The sequence below is a fragment of the Agrilus planipennis genome, unplaced genomic scaffold (genome assembly GCF_000699045.2).
Source record: "Agrilus planipennis isolate EAB-ADULT unplaced genomic scaffold, Apla_2.0 scaffold13, whole genome shotgun sequence".
NCBI lineage: Eukaryota > Metazoa > Arthropoda > Insecta > Coleoptera > Buprestidae > Agrilus > Agrilus planipennis.
In genome coordinates, this window is record NW_020439040.1 from 2,423,176 (window position 1) to 2,439,069 (window position 15,894).

At 30.9% G+C, this 15,894-nt stretch overlaps 1 protein-coding gene across 5 annotated transcripts in view; it reads right to left on the reverse strand.

Annotated features, from left to right (window-relative positions):
* The window catches only part of LOC108744261 (neural-cadherin), a 261,954-nt gene that overhangs the window by 74,436 nt on the left and 171,624 nt on the right, over positions 1-15,894 (reverse strand). For 3 of the 5 annotated variants that reach the window (XM_025976724.1, XM_025976722.1, XM_025976726.1), the window contains exon 4: positions 7,973-8,137. In XM_025976724.1, the coding sequence (XP_025832509.1) occupies positions 7,973-8,137 (165 nt within the window). Of the gene's footprint in view, positions 1-4,029; positions 4,195-7,972; positions 8,138-15,894 lie in introns of all 5 variants that reach the window. The other 2 variants (XM_025976725.1, XM_025976723.1) reach the window with 1 other exon arrangement.

Here is a 15,894-nt window from a genome sequence, read left to right on the forward strand (position 1 = left end):
CATTATTAACATTATGTAGCCATTTTGATTATTGATTTTGAAACTGACGGACTAGGTTAGGAATTATGACCTCGCAATCACATCAATTTCCATAAGTAAAAAAACTTCAACTGACTGCTATACAAAAACCACGGGCTATAGCCTCAGAATACAGGTTTATTGATAAGGAATTTGCATTGATTGTCTACCATTTTCGTTTGAGAATTTTTTTATGACACGTATAGAACACTAGATTCGTGGTCAGATGAAGATTGCCAAATTTGAACCTACTAGTTCTCATCAGCACAGAATAAGCAGTTTTAATAAAGCCAACCAAACTGAAGTTATTTCACTCAGGAATGGTAATTAATATGAAATATCTGAAACTATACCATCATTCTTATAAATACTGTTTTATTGTGTTCAAATAAATAAGCTGCAGGTGAGATCTTTTTACTTTCTGTTTCTTTCTTTTAACAAATTCTAACTGTAATTGTATTATCTCTATAGTGATTAATTGCACTTCTACACATAGAATTCTGAAGATAGCGCGACTCCTTATCCATTTACTAATGCGTTGTTTGTTATTTCAAAAATAGTAATTAACGCGATGTTTGAAGTTTATATTGAATTATATTAGCATCAACGGTTTTGCAAGTCCTTCAACATTATCCTTTTAGTGCTTCAGAAGTTTAATTAAGTGTTACGAGAAGTGTACTGAAGCAAAAGCAGAAAACACTGAAAACATGTAAGCACTTTAGATTGTTTTCCGTATTCCTTCAACTACCACATGGAACCTTCTTCGCTTATACATATAGTTTCTGGCAGTAGAGGTAAGATACAAACGAGTGGGTTTAGATAATACTTTGACTATACGTGTTTGCTTTACCTAAAAGTTCTGTACGTTATAATATCCTACGGGTAACATTGCATCTCAACTGAAACGTCAGATTTTCCTATGAAGAGATTATAAGTTTTCCACGCTCTTACCTTTGCATAATCTGAGAATTTCGTGACGCGAACGCCGCACAAGAACAACTGAAAGTTGAGCGTTCAGCTGAGCAAGCATCATCAAGCCTGCGTTTTGTAACAGCTGTAGCTATTTTATAATTCAAAATTTTCTGTCAAATTATTTATCATAAACAGGAAAGTTGTGCCCAGAAACGCCTCATTTCGTCATCAGAAAGTACAGCGTGACAAAATCAACTTTCAAACTTAGACGACATCGGCAGCGTTAATACGTGAATTGCATCGTGTAACTTTGAAAATCTAATTAGACCGGGCTTTGATGAATTATTAAATGACGCAATCCGTTCAATTCCAGTAAAATTCCTACATAAACAGGCAACTTCAATTCCGAAATGAGAAAGATCTTAGATACTGCTTCCGAATCAGTTTAACGAGGCGTTTGGTTAATTAAATTAATTTGCGCAGGCTTCATTGCACACGTATATATATATATATACGGAGTGTCTACGTAAAGAAACATATATTAAAATTGTATTTTTTTTTTTGAAAAATTAACAAGAAAAAATCTGTCAATTCTGCGTCGATTTGGTTATCAACTGCCTGATTTCTTTGATTTGATCTAATTAATCTAATCAAATCTAAACATTGTTGGGCGCATTTTATATGAAATATATTAATCCAGTAATAACGTACAAGAAAATGCTAGAAAAAAAGCAGTAAACCGAGAGTTATTAGTTTTTCATTCATTCGCGTACGAAAAATGTGACATTATTGTCATTAACAGTGGATAGAAAGCTTACTGGGTCAAGGCATTTTATTTTAGAGATGAAAGCAGGAAATCTAGAGCTTAATTAAAAAGAATGTAAATGTAGGTTTTTCATAAAGCACTAGGTGACGAATTCTAAATTCAGAAGAAATGAACTTATGAAATAGTCGAGAATATACAAATGTTTCAGATGAAACAAAGTCATCTACTAAAGCTAAACTTTATAAAAAACGAACTAGGAACTATGTACATACAATGAGTATACTAACATGGCAGGTATATTAAGTATAGGTAAATTAAGGGATTTTTAACATTTTTTTAAATTATATTAAATTAAAGGTCCTACGTTCAAATCTCATTAAGTTTTGGAAAATATTGCTGAAATTTTTTGTGTTTCTTCCTTTTGTCTTCTTTTAATTGAAAGTATACGTTTGGTCACAATTTTTTATTGGGAAATTCAGATTAAATGCTATTTTCTGTTTTCTCAATATAACAGATATATGATGAAATATTATATTTAAAAGTGTCATCTTTTATTCGTACCTTATGTATTAAGGTTTCATATTATTTTCGTTTAAAATTAGTATTTATTGTGAAATAAATAAGAGAAAAAAAGGAATCATAATATGTATATGGCATATAATAAATGAATAATAAATTCATCATCACTTTTTCTTATCTTCGGTTAATCTTCGTATTTCCCTGATTTTTTTCTAACGACATAGCGAAGAAAGGGTATCAATTTGAGGGCAAATTTTGAAGTGTACCGGAAGTGAAAAAGGGAAAGCGTAAACTAGTATTCCTCATCGCGGAACCGGAAGCGCACACACTTGATCGCATTCGCTATTTTTCAAAGAAGACTGTACCGATACTTTCGTATAAGAACCAATCGATATGACCTTAACAAGTGATGTTTGTAATGCTAAATCTGACATTGTTAAAGTAATCCGGCTTTTAGGTTCTGAATATATAAAATATTTCATTGCACCAAGAAATCGGTTGGAATTATTCATAAACTTTGTTTTAACTATTTACTACTAGATACCGGTAAAAATTTCGAAATCTTTAGTTAGAACAAAGAAGCTAGAGAAGGTCAGTTACATGATTTCAGCTGCTTGAAGTAGATAAGCATAAGTAACATTTTTAATTCATTTCATACTGGTTAATTAATTAGATATTTGTAGTAATCAATCAAAGCTTTGTAAAGTCTTTTTTTTAATAAATAAGAAGTACAAAATTATTATCTATGAAACCTTCCTGAGCATATGTTGGGAAACAACAAAAAATAAAATAACGAAAAATTTTGTTGAAGTAGAGCATTTACTAACTTTTATCGTTTCAGTATCCAAAAATCTTAAGGAGACAATTAATTTTTAGATTTTTGTAATAAATAAAACTATGTCTCAATTTCATACCATCAATAACGCCTAGTTTTGTTACTTAAAGACGTTAAAAAACGTTAAATTTTATTTAAACCGTGAATTATGCTAATAAACTAGAGTTACGGCAGCATGTCGCCACCTACTGGTATTTAATAGTTCATTTTTATCATAATAATTAAAAAGACTTCTGCCCTTATTTAATACAATATTCCGTTGATTGAGTTACTCTTTTTATATGAAATTCCATGAAAATAAATTTTGTCAGTTTTTCCAGAGATTGAGACCTTGCTAAATTGAATTCTCAATCTAAAATACCCCAGCCCTGTCAATTTCGCTAAAATACACAAGAGAAATTAGCCGATTTTTTATATGTTTAACTTTATCGAGTTACGACATACAGGGTGTATCAGTACCAAGCTTAGAGAGGTGATAGAGCACTATAAAATATGAGAATTAAGTACATGTTTGTATGTCTGAAAGTACAGGTAAATTCAATTCCGGCCCTGGTAAAATACGTCTCATAACGCTGTATTCAATTAACAGGTGATTACCAGCATCACTGTAATATTTGTTTTGTATTTTTTGCTGATGTATTGTTTATTTGTTAGAATAGATTAAGGGTGACTCAAGGTGTTTATGTTAAAAGCCATCTTCTTGTAAATTACTGTTTTTTAATTTTTTTTTTGCCCTAGACCACGCTGCTGAACTGACCGTGTGATTGTTTACACCCTGCACAAATCAACACTAATTTTTGTTGCACTATTTGCTGGTAACTGTAGTATTTCAAACGTTACTCAAGGTAAATCACATCACAGTGGATTACGTATGGATTAAGTTCTTATTATATAAAGTCAGAAACTATAAGATGTTGATCGCGATTTCGATCTTATTTGATCTCATTATCACGTATAATATAATTCAAATTCTACTTACCACCATCAGCAGAAAAGGGTACGATCCGGGTACTTCTTCCTCGATGACCCTGATATACGACGATTGATCGAAGGAAGGTGGTTGATCATTGGCATCTTTGATGTACACTACCACGGTGGTGTAGTTCTCGTTGAGACTGTCTGAGGCGACGAGGGTTAGCTCATACTATACCATGCATTACAGATACATATACATACATAAAATGCAACACGGCAAACAAAAGACAAACAAACAGAAAAACGGCGATAAACGATGATGCATGCTCATTTTTAATCTCTCGTTAAATAATGACTTATGTCATCACGTTTTAACTGTATTTAAATATGGAATTATCAATCATTGCAAGTTATAATATATCGCCCTCTATTGGCGAATTAGCCAAGCGTTTATTCTTGTTAAGGTTGCTTCATTTGCTGTACCTACTAACGTCATCTAGTATATACGAAAAAACTCACTAAATGAAAAGTTTTAAGTAATTAGGTAATAAAATCTTTGATAGGGGCTATAAAAAAAGAAAAAAAATGTTTTTTACGACAAATGCAATATCTCTCGATATGTGTTTTCTCTTTTTTGCCAAGCTAAATAAAAATGGATGGATTTCTTTTCATTTTTACGCGGTATTTTTACATTTATACAAATTACTCTAGGGCAATGTAATTTCCGCTCAATTAACTTTTCGTTTCTTCTAATTCCCTCGAGTGAGGATCGGAATGAAGCGGTTGTTTGTACAATTTTTTTTTTCAAAATAATAAAAACTTATACTACTTCTCATTGCTCGACGTTTACACTCTTTTGACGCTGCGGGAAGTCGGCTGGAAAATGTGGTTGTTTACGTCGATATGTTCTTTAGTAGACGTGGAAAAACAACTGGAAGGTCGATTTTGAATGACGGTAATGATTTTTTTTAAGGCGTTCGAGCCTACGTAAATCTGTCATGGCGAAGTAGCGCTCGAAAAAGAAGACAGGCAAAATGATTACTTGAGAATTGACAGCAGACATGTTGTTTAAATGTGACAGTGTAACAGCCTTACTTTGTGTTTGCTTCTTAATTTTATTCAATAAGGAACTTGCTCGTATCCTCAGTGACTTCCGACGCAACCAGGACCTACAAGCTTTTCTACTTAACATTTCTAAATTATCGGGGTGAATGGTCTTTTTTGGTTTGCATTTAACATTTTTTTTGCTTTCTTTTTTTTTATTAGGTACAACGAAATGAAAAAAAAAAATTCTTCCGTCGTCTCTAGCACTTTCGGAAAATTTTCTAGAAAATATTATTGCATTGAAAGATGGTACAGTTCACATAGAAAAAAAGCACAATTCAGCAAGTAATCATTTTTGCATTATTTTTTATTGCAACTCAGTATACAGTAAATGAAGGTGAGATTGATATTTAAATTTGTCTACAGTCAGGTTAGAAGCGTTAGAAATGTGGTGTTACCGACGAATGATGAGNTTACTATCATCGCGAATTTGAAAGAATTGTAGATATGTTCAATAGGAAATTTGTTAATTTAGCCGAAAGGGCATGACATACCTACTTAAAGGGTGTGAAAGAGGGTTATATTCCATCATTATCGTATAAAACGAAGTTGATTCTAACAAATATTAGTGATCAGTAGTAATTTCGTAATAGCTTTTGCTCCAAAATTAAATTATTGAACTTTCACACCTTTCAAGTAGGTATACCATGTTCTTTCGGTTAAATTAACAAATTTCTTACGGAATACATTAAAATTATTGAAGATTCGCGATGATAGTACATTTTTTCTGATATTCTGGATTTAATTGATAATTTAATCTATTTTAATGTTACATTAAATGCAATACATTTTATATAATGGTTTTAAGCTGAATTTTGCAAGATTAAGTTAAGACTAATACGAAATTCCAATGGGTAGCATTTAAGGCAAAATAAGTTATATTCTCTTCAACAGAACGACTTCGTTCTAGTATCAGAATATGAACAATAAAAAAGACAATGGTCGATTTAATCAATTATAAATTCCCACCGAAGTCGTTTAACGTGGAAGATAATATTCCAAGATTACCGAAATGGTCCATTTATAAACATAACGTTTCGAATTAGCGGCTGTGCTTAATTTCCGTTTTGCAAATGACGCTATGCGGGTTGATATTTGAGTCAAATGGCAACAATTTCGAAATGGAAACGGTAGAATTGATTCAGTTTTACGATAAGATTAAAAGGGGTATACGGCTTAGCATATGTACAAATACTAAATAGTCGTGTTAAAAGCAGATAAACAATATATTTATTCACAGGTAAAACCGCGAGGGTTCGTTGAATTATAAACAACATTATTAATTATTTAATGGGCACGGGGAGAAGGGTATGTTACATTTTACATTATTTTGCGCGTACCTATTATAATTTCTGGTTTAAAACAGATACAATTTTGATATCACTTTGGATTTGTAATCATTTTTAATTATCGTGTGGACGATTTTCCAGTTTCACGAAAATTGAATTCTAAATGGAAGTTTAAATTTATAAATGTATAATCGAAACAAATGTTTCAATTTTATGATGGTATTTAGGGGATGTTTTCAGTGCTATAATGAATCGTGCAGCTTCCGTTCCCTAGCATTTTCATTAAAGGGTTTCGTTTGGTCAATCAGTTAAAAACATTTGTGGAACTTTTTACGAAATGCTTAACCTGTCAACGAGAAAACAAGTGACAAAGATTTGATCAAAACTGTAACAAAAATTATTTGCATTTGCAATAAAAAACAGTGGAGTGCAAAATTTTGAATTAAATGCCACGGACGTGTTCTATTCGATGTTTACCTATATATGATATAGCTAAATCAATTTTCCATTCAAAACGTTTCTAATGAGTGATCTTTATAAAATTGGTAACCAGGATTTGCGTGCATTTCCAAGGAAAATAATTGCCTCGCATACAGAAAACCATTGACTCAAATTCTTTAGCAGCTAGAAAAATTGCTGTGGGATTATCCAAATCCAGAAAGACCCTAGAGGCAAGAATAAATGAAACGGTTAGGAATTTAGAATGCGATGTTATTCGAGTAAGTAGAACTCTCTATTTTCATCTAGAAAATAATTAATGCATTTTAGACAATGCATTTCGAGAATGGGTTGCATTTGATGGTAAGGGCATTGAAACTCCCAAAATTGAATTTTTAAGAAATAAAATACGTATTACTTTATAGACAGTGTAAGTGAATTTATGTGGGGCTATGTCACTGTTTTGTATTGAATCTGTACATCATGTATTCTCATCAGAACGATAATGTCTTATTTTAGGATTTGTAGCGCTTTTTATTTTTTGTATTTAGTTATTTTAGTGATGAATTATTGCCAATAACAAAGTTGATGGCTATGATTTAAATTACCAGCAAAAAAAATTAGAGTGAATTCTGCATTAAAATAAATTTCAGATCGATTGGCTAAATACACGTGGTTAGTAATAGGCCACTCAATCAGCTAAACCTGATTAAATCATATTTTAATTGAAAGATTAATAGGCACTGGGTAATACTGAATAATTGCATTGCAAATATAGTAAATAAGAAAACCTTTTTAAATCCAATACGTAAATATTTTCTACTTTTTGTTTTACGATGAAATTTATTTATCATCAACATAAACATAGAACTTTTAATTAATATTTATGAAAGCTAAAGATTCTAAAAACAGAAGGCAACTTTTGAGAATAGACCTTTTCTTTTGCAATTAAAAGTATTCTTAATTAATTAATCACTGTTAAGACGATGTTTGTTGTCATAATAGGCATATTTTGAATTAATGACATTCCGTTAATATTCACAAGAAGAACATTAAAATTGAGCATGCACCTAAAACTAGCGTGCAAATAAGGCGTCCATTTTTGTTGCTAAGGATAAGTAGCAAACTGCATCAGCTAGAGCGAAATAAAAAGTAACAACGACATGCGCCACCCGCCTGTAAAACTCGTTTCGGTAAATTGCGATCGTCTTCTTCAGTAATCTGGGTCCTGTATGTAGGTCTTTCGAAGACTGGAGGATTGTCGTTGACGTCTTTTACGTGAATTACGACAGTCGTGTAGTTTTCTTTTAGGTTGTCGGAGGCGGCGAGACGCAATTCGTACTGCGATTGTAGTAAAAGAATTGAGTTATTAGCTACCTTCACATTTAACTTTTGAATATTTGTAAAATTTCATTTTTAACTTTCCGATTACAGTAAGTTGAATTGCTGAATTTTATGGTAGTCATAAAAAAATTCCCGGGAAAAGAGCCCGGGGACTTCGCAGTCAACGTGTATTTTCATTTTTGAAAATTCGCTGTCTACCTCAACCGCAAAGGTAACCTCCATTTAGCTGGAAAATGTCGGTTATGCCCCAGTGTCGCTTTTGGTAGATCCCTGACACCTTTAGCGACACCCCTAATCATTTCTGCACTAATCTCAAAGGACGAATTTGCTATATACAAATCTCAAAGATATAGTAGACTAACTTTTAAAGTCCGTTGATATCTTTACAACGTTTTATTGCAACCGCATAGCAGAAAAACTATTAAACATTAGATAAGTGGCTGAAGTATGCATGAAATTATGAATTTCAGGCAGATATTGAAAATAAAATTTTAACAAATAAAATAAAAAAAGTGGAGAAATATTGAAATAATGAATTCAGCTTTACAGTCAATAGTTTTTCATGGTATTCAAAATCGTCTTTTACTAAATATTTACTTACAGACAAAATAAAATATTTGACATTGTTAGTTACTTAATAGTGGATTAATATGCAATATTAATTTGAAATCATTTTTTCGATTTTTTTTTAATTTTATTTATCCACTACAAACTACCTCAAATTAATGAGAGAAAAATTGTTGCTGTTGTCACACCTCCGCCGGGAATCGAACCCGGGACCTTTGATGGTCAGAACATTGGTGCGTAAAGCCAAAGCCAAAAGTCTCGGGTTCGATTCCCGGCGGGGGTGTGACAACAGCAACAATTTTTCCCTCATTAATTTGAGGTAGTTTGTAGTGGGTAAATAAAAAATCGAAAAAAATGATTTCAAATTAATATTGAATGAAACTTGATGTTTTTTTCCTTGAAATTTATTGTGATAGAATCTAATGTTTTAAACGAATCAGCATTTAATCCTGAAACACTAATAGTATCTATAAAATCTATAAATTTTTTCAATTCTGGTTTATATTTGATTAAATTTATAGAGGCACCTGTATCAATCATTAATTTGACTGGTATACATCGATCAAAAATAGTTATTCTATATCGTTATCTTATTAAAAAATTAATTTATTAGAAATGGACTTTAATTTTTCAAATTAATGGGGGAGGTGTTAGATACGTAATATAGGGATAAAACATAATAGCAATACATTTTACTTAGCTTTGCTTATTTTGTAATATATAAAAACTTTGTTACAATAAAGATGTTTAACTCTAGCTGTAGACTAGACCTTACATCATCAGTGTATTGCAACTTTGCTCAATAAAGTTTTTGCCAGAACGTTAATAAATCATGATATAAGGACAAATATATATTTTGTTTTTTTTAGTATGTATTACCGGGACACTTTCAAACTTTAAAATTGATTTATCTGAAAACTTGCCAAAAGTGNGAACTCTACAAGTCACTCTACTATATCTTTGAGGTTTCTATACCTGCAATGATTTTTCTTTTAATTGGTAACAGGCCAATCACGTTCCAATGATAACAAAAAGGTAGAGTAGATTGAGGGTTAAATACGGAAACGTAATGTTACAACGTTTAACCCTTTAGGGGTCGTCCCTATGGCGTCACTAATATGGCGGCACCACCCTGTGGCTTTTTGATACCAGAAGATGTATGGTAATTGTGTCGTTGATAGTGATTCTACATCGATGTTTATCAAGATTCTCAAAAGCGGCAAGGGTGCTGAACATTGTTCGCCGAGAATTTCGTCTCGGTTGCGGCAACAAGGGGATAAAACGGGGTCGGATAACATTACGTAGAAACCCAACCCTAGTACACGCTCTATTGTTCGTAAATTAACAAGAAGCCGGATTAAAATTTAAATAGCATTTACTGATAACTGGGATTAAAGGAATTAGAACATTTTACGTTAAAGAAACGAGTGGTAACGACCGACTACGAACCAGCCAGGAAAGCGTATATGATGTCATTCATTAGTGACGCCTTTGCGTCAGCCAGAATTTTACCACTGAATCAATCAGTCGCCTTTTAATTACAAATTTACAACGAGGTTTCGTACCAAACCTGCAATGTGTATGGTTTATGGATAAGGTCTACTGGAAGTAGACGTCACTTACATATTATAACATCAGATATATTTTTCCCGGCTGTTTATGGTCGGTAATTGCCTGTCGTCTGGTTACTCGTTAATGATTTTGAATTCATACGCTTTTTATTTGAACAATATTAAAAATAATTCAATTAATTGTACAGGCTATTTCAAAAAGGTATTGGAAAAGAATACTAGTTAAGTATGCAATTCTTGTAGTTATGTAAATATTCGAGACATTATGGACTAAGTCTCTAAAAACCAATGGGATTGTAATCCTTTTTGTTAGAAGACGTCGTGCCTGGACTTGGGAATTGTAGTTTAATTACTGACGTAATTCAATAAATCTTCTTCAATGAAGTGAACTAATTCACTAGTATAGTTCAGTAGTTCATTTAGTTCAGCACTAAGAATATAGAGTACGCAAAACGTTCTACTATAATACAGTACAAATGTATTTTGAACTCATGTCTTTTCAGTACCACCTATTTTCAATTGATTCTACTCATGTATTTTCAAATTTTTCGTCCCCACTTCCCACTTCTCACGCAAAACTTCTTCTACGCCGCTCAGCCAATGAAAAAATAAATGCGCAAAACCAAATTATACGTTTTATATTAATTGTAACTACTGCACAAAAGATTTACGCAGTTTTTTTCTATTTGGTCTGTGATTGCCACAAAATGAGGATGGACGAGAGTTGAAAATACATGAGTCGATTAGTTGCGATAGGTTGAAAATATTACTGTACAAGAAGTGAAGAAGTAGTAAAAATTTTGAACAAAAAATAGGTAAATTATAAATTTAACATATGGTACATTATTTGTTCAAATTCTTGTCATTCTCTTATTTGTTGTCTTTTCTGACTTTTCATTTTCCGTATCGCTAAAGGAAAAATTGAGCTTTGCAAAATAGGAAAACATCATATTAATCCGTCATATTAAAAATTTTGAAGTAGAAGCAATTTTTAAGTTCCAACATTCATTTCGTTTTCTTATTACGAATCTGTAATAAATTAATCAAATCAAATTTTACAGATGTACCTCGAACAATTAGTTATTTACTATGTGCAACAGTAATTTCTTTAACGCTTTATAACAAAATGTCATGTAGGTATAAGAATTTTCTCTTGATTCATAAGAACCCATTAACAGCACTACAATTTTTGGTAACTAACTTCATATACGTATCCAGGATATTTGAAAAGTAACATTATAATGATATCAAGTAAAAACATTTTCAATTGTTTTAATGTTTATTACATAATAGCTTTAAAGGACTCAAAGAACCGTTGTTTCAAAAATCGAACGTGAATTTTCCTTACAAAATTTTCTGTATTGCAATAAAATTTTAGTAACAAGCATTTTTTAACTGGCAAATGCAACACATTAAAATGGAAACTCAGCTAGATTAAATAAAACATTAAACACATGCCATCCATTATTATTTTTGTTTAATCCGATATTATGCGCGAAAGCTCATATTTTTTTTGGCTTTAATCCAATCGACAGTTTTTGATGCGTGCAATTTTTATAGGAACAATTAATGGTCAATTCTATATCGCTCGCTGTCCTATTATCCTACCTGTCATTTTACCTGTCAATTTAGAAATTCTTTATTAGTAGGTATAATCTGATCAAAAACATGAAAGCTGTGACACATATTAACACGTACTAATAACTGTATTTCTTACCAATAGGCGTAGTTTTTTATCCAATCAATAGGTACTTACAGTTTTTTTTAATACTACACAACACAGTTTTAAAATAATTTTTTACCTACAACGTACACAATCAAAAACGTGAATCTTATATTAAAAGAAAATTCTGTCTATGCAGTCGTAAGATAAAAAATTATCCGGAGACCACTAGGAAATTGCGTTTTTGAACTTCCGTTCTACTAGAATAAGTACGAAAGAACTAACATGCGCCAGGTATTATTAATGACAATCAGAAAAACCTCATTTGTGCTTTAGGATGTTTGAGATGTATGTCAAAATGCTACGAGACAAATAAAAATTTGGAAGAACGTTTCTCATTCAATTTTAAAACTCCTGTAAAAATTACAAATCGATTCACTGAACCGTTAAAAAGTTATTCTAAAACTTTATAATAAGTAACTTGAACTCTGAAGAATCACTTTAGCGTAAGGCTATTCAAATTCAAAAAAATGGTTATCGGGGAAAAATTGAAAAATTAGCTGAAAATCTCGTTTTTACTTGATAATATAATGATAACATTTATAATTGTCTGAAATAAATGCAATTTTAAAGTTTTAATTATTATTTAAACATATTGAAAAGTTTTACACTCATTATTAATAAAGATTGAAACTAAATATTTTTTGTTTCGAAGTTGAAATCAAGGCATATTCACTGCCAAAAGTCACTTCAAAACTTTCCATATTATCCGTTATTTCTTATTTTATTCAAAGTTTTTGCTCAAATTCCAATCAAACCGTACCTACACTTTTTTTAGTATAGATAGTATTTATTTACCTCATGATATGCAGCAAAACCAAATTAATTACGAATTTCTAACTTTATGTACTCTTGTCTCCGATTATACCTCCCAAACATCCTTAACAGGAACTGTTTGAATTCCTCACGTAAGTACATTTTGTTTATGTAACAATATTCACGAAATATCATAAAGCCAAACAATAGAAGAAAGGAATTTATGGCCTAAACAGTTTAAGAGATATTTGAAGAAATGTTACGAAGTTGAACTGAATAAAGCAACAAAGAAATTTGAAATGTAATGAAAGTAAACAATTACACTAATTACACACACTAACTAAAAGTTTTTGAATTGAAATAATTGTAAAAATACCGATATAATTAATAGCACTAAACACTATCGTTATTCGAAAATCACAACGAGATTTATTATTTATTATTTACTTCTTACCGTTCTTAATTTAAATGTGGCTTTTTTCTACATTTTATTTCAAATTTTAGGTTTCGTTTTGTTGTCACGGTATAAATATGCCAATCAATACGTACAGCATGATTTTTCTTTCTCGAATACTTGAAATTGAATTTTTATAAGAAACTTGACACATTTGACCACTTTCAGAGTATTGAAATTGGATTATATATTGTTTGAAGCTTTGTACATTGCCTCGACACAAAGAAATGTATTTATGTACCAACTGAGATCAAAAGAATGGCTTTTTCTTGATAGACTAAGTAGGCAAAGAAAGTATAATGTCATTTACAGCGTCGATTTAAAATAATACTGAATAAGATGGTAATACTAATAGGAGTAATATGTAAAACAATATTTTTGTATAATTAAAAATAAAATAAAAATCGGTGATGTCTGAAGTGCGAGAGGCAAGAGTTATATTCAGTGTTTACTGTTTAATTATCAGGATTAATCTCTATAAAGTTCGCGTAATCAAAAAATAACAGTAAATATGCGATTTCGCGATGCAATTAAAATCGCTAGAGCTGTAGGCTTCGATAAAATATACCATTTTGATATGAACCTTCGAATAAAACGTTTAATAGTAGAGTCTACAACGACCGAACTAATTGACGCGCCTACTCCCATTGCTCAAAATGTTATCGTTTCATCAGAGTGAATTTAATTAAAAATCGTCAATTTTGATTTTCAAAAACAACTGCAATCAAAAGTCTATAAATAACTGCACACACTCTTGTAACTTCCCAATTTTACAGTTCAATTCCGTTAGGTATACACTTTAGTTGCGATTTATTGTATTAAAACTGTAATATATACACAAACATTTGTAAAATATACTTTTTTGTAACTGTTTTCAATTTTTCCAACTGTTTAGAAGATATCGTCGAAATAATAATTAATTCATATTTTTGTAATTTTTTCAAATTAAAGTTTTTTTTCAATTTTAACAATTGTATAAAAAGATTATGAAAATGTATCTATTAAAAAAACCTTTAATTTGGGACCAATAAAAGTATGTTACCTAAAAATCGAGATTACAAGTAGCCAAAAATAACGTTAAATAATCAAAAAATATACTTTTAATGACTGAACATGATAGAAGTACACAACCTACATATTTTCTGTGAGCATAGATCATAACTGATCAATAATAATTAACATTTGGTAGCATCATGAAATGTATACCTGGATCTTTTTTATTGACAAATTAATTACTCGTCACCTGTTTATTCGATCGGAATAAAATTTTAGCCGAATTAATAACTACAAAAGTGGCTTTTTATTTTAAAAGTCGATATGAAATAAACCGCTTTTTTTCCAATAAATCCTAATTTATTGAAGAAAATGTATCATACTGAAAAATCGGGCCCCCTTGCCTTTATAAAAAAATGATTCTAAACAACGTTCTCATTTAACTTTTTTTATTTAAACAATTAGAAAAATAGTTATTGACGAAAAAAGAAAAAACATCGACAAACGGCCTAAAATGTTTATAGCAAAATTCCTCACTTTTGTAAGCGTACGCACAAGTTTATTAATGATGAATGTACGTAATTTTTTAGTAATTTATATGCAAGAATTAGGTGTAGTCCAAAATTTTCCAAACAATGGCGATTTATCAGCTAATTCGCCTGGACTATTAGGACTTTGTTATTCTTACGTACAAAACCTTAATAAACGGCGATGTTGATTTATGTAGTTGCTTTACCTAATGGTTTCCAGTTAATTTCTATTTGTATCTCACAAAATGTAACTAACCTAATTACCTATTCGAGTCATAAATTACTTTGATGTGACCCAGTGTTAATGATATTTTAAGGTGGTATTCGTTTGCCAAAATCTATTTAATGATGCAGGTGCGTTTCTTTTCCGCAAGGGTGACATTTAATTTAAAAATGACATGATCTAAATATAAATTAACTCCACTTCCGATATAGAAAAATATAAAAAGGCAAAAATCCCCCGACAGACGAAGTCACGTTTTTAATTATTTTTTAGATGATAAATTGCTACCTACAGAATTTCCATTCATGCCCCGAAAATTACGAGCATAATTAATCATAAAACTGTCGATATTAGATTCAAGCCATGCAGTAGCTTAATGTTGAGCTTTTAATAAATAATTTAGGTGGCATTTCTGCAAATATCACGTCGATGCATATTTGTTTAGCCCAAAAGAGTAATTTGTTCTGGTATAAAAATTATTTACTATTTGACTTATTAGGTAAATCCACAATGATCATCGTATAGGTATCCCTTGTACTAGCTTCCCCAATGATGAATTAGAACTGTTTCCATGAAAGCGACCAGAAAATTGAAATGTTATTTATTTTATTTGTAATCTTATAGCGACGTTTCGCCGTTTTACTGGAAGCCTTTATCAGGGTTGATTACTAAGTTATTGCATTATTTTAGACGGAGGCATGGAGGACCTTTTTTTTACAATCACACGAATATTTAACAATATCTAATAAAAAAAAATAGACTAATATTACAAATTAACACGCCATTTAAAATAATTATAGTTAAAATAAATATTAATAAACAATTAAAATACAATTGGATAAAATGACAACCACAGTTATAAGCTTGTATTTAATATAATATAAGTAGAAAAGAAATTATGAGTGCTGTCAGCACAGGGCAAAATAGTATTACGTAG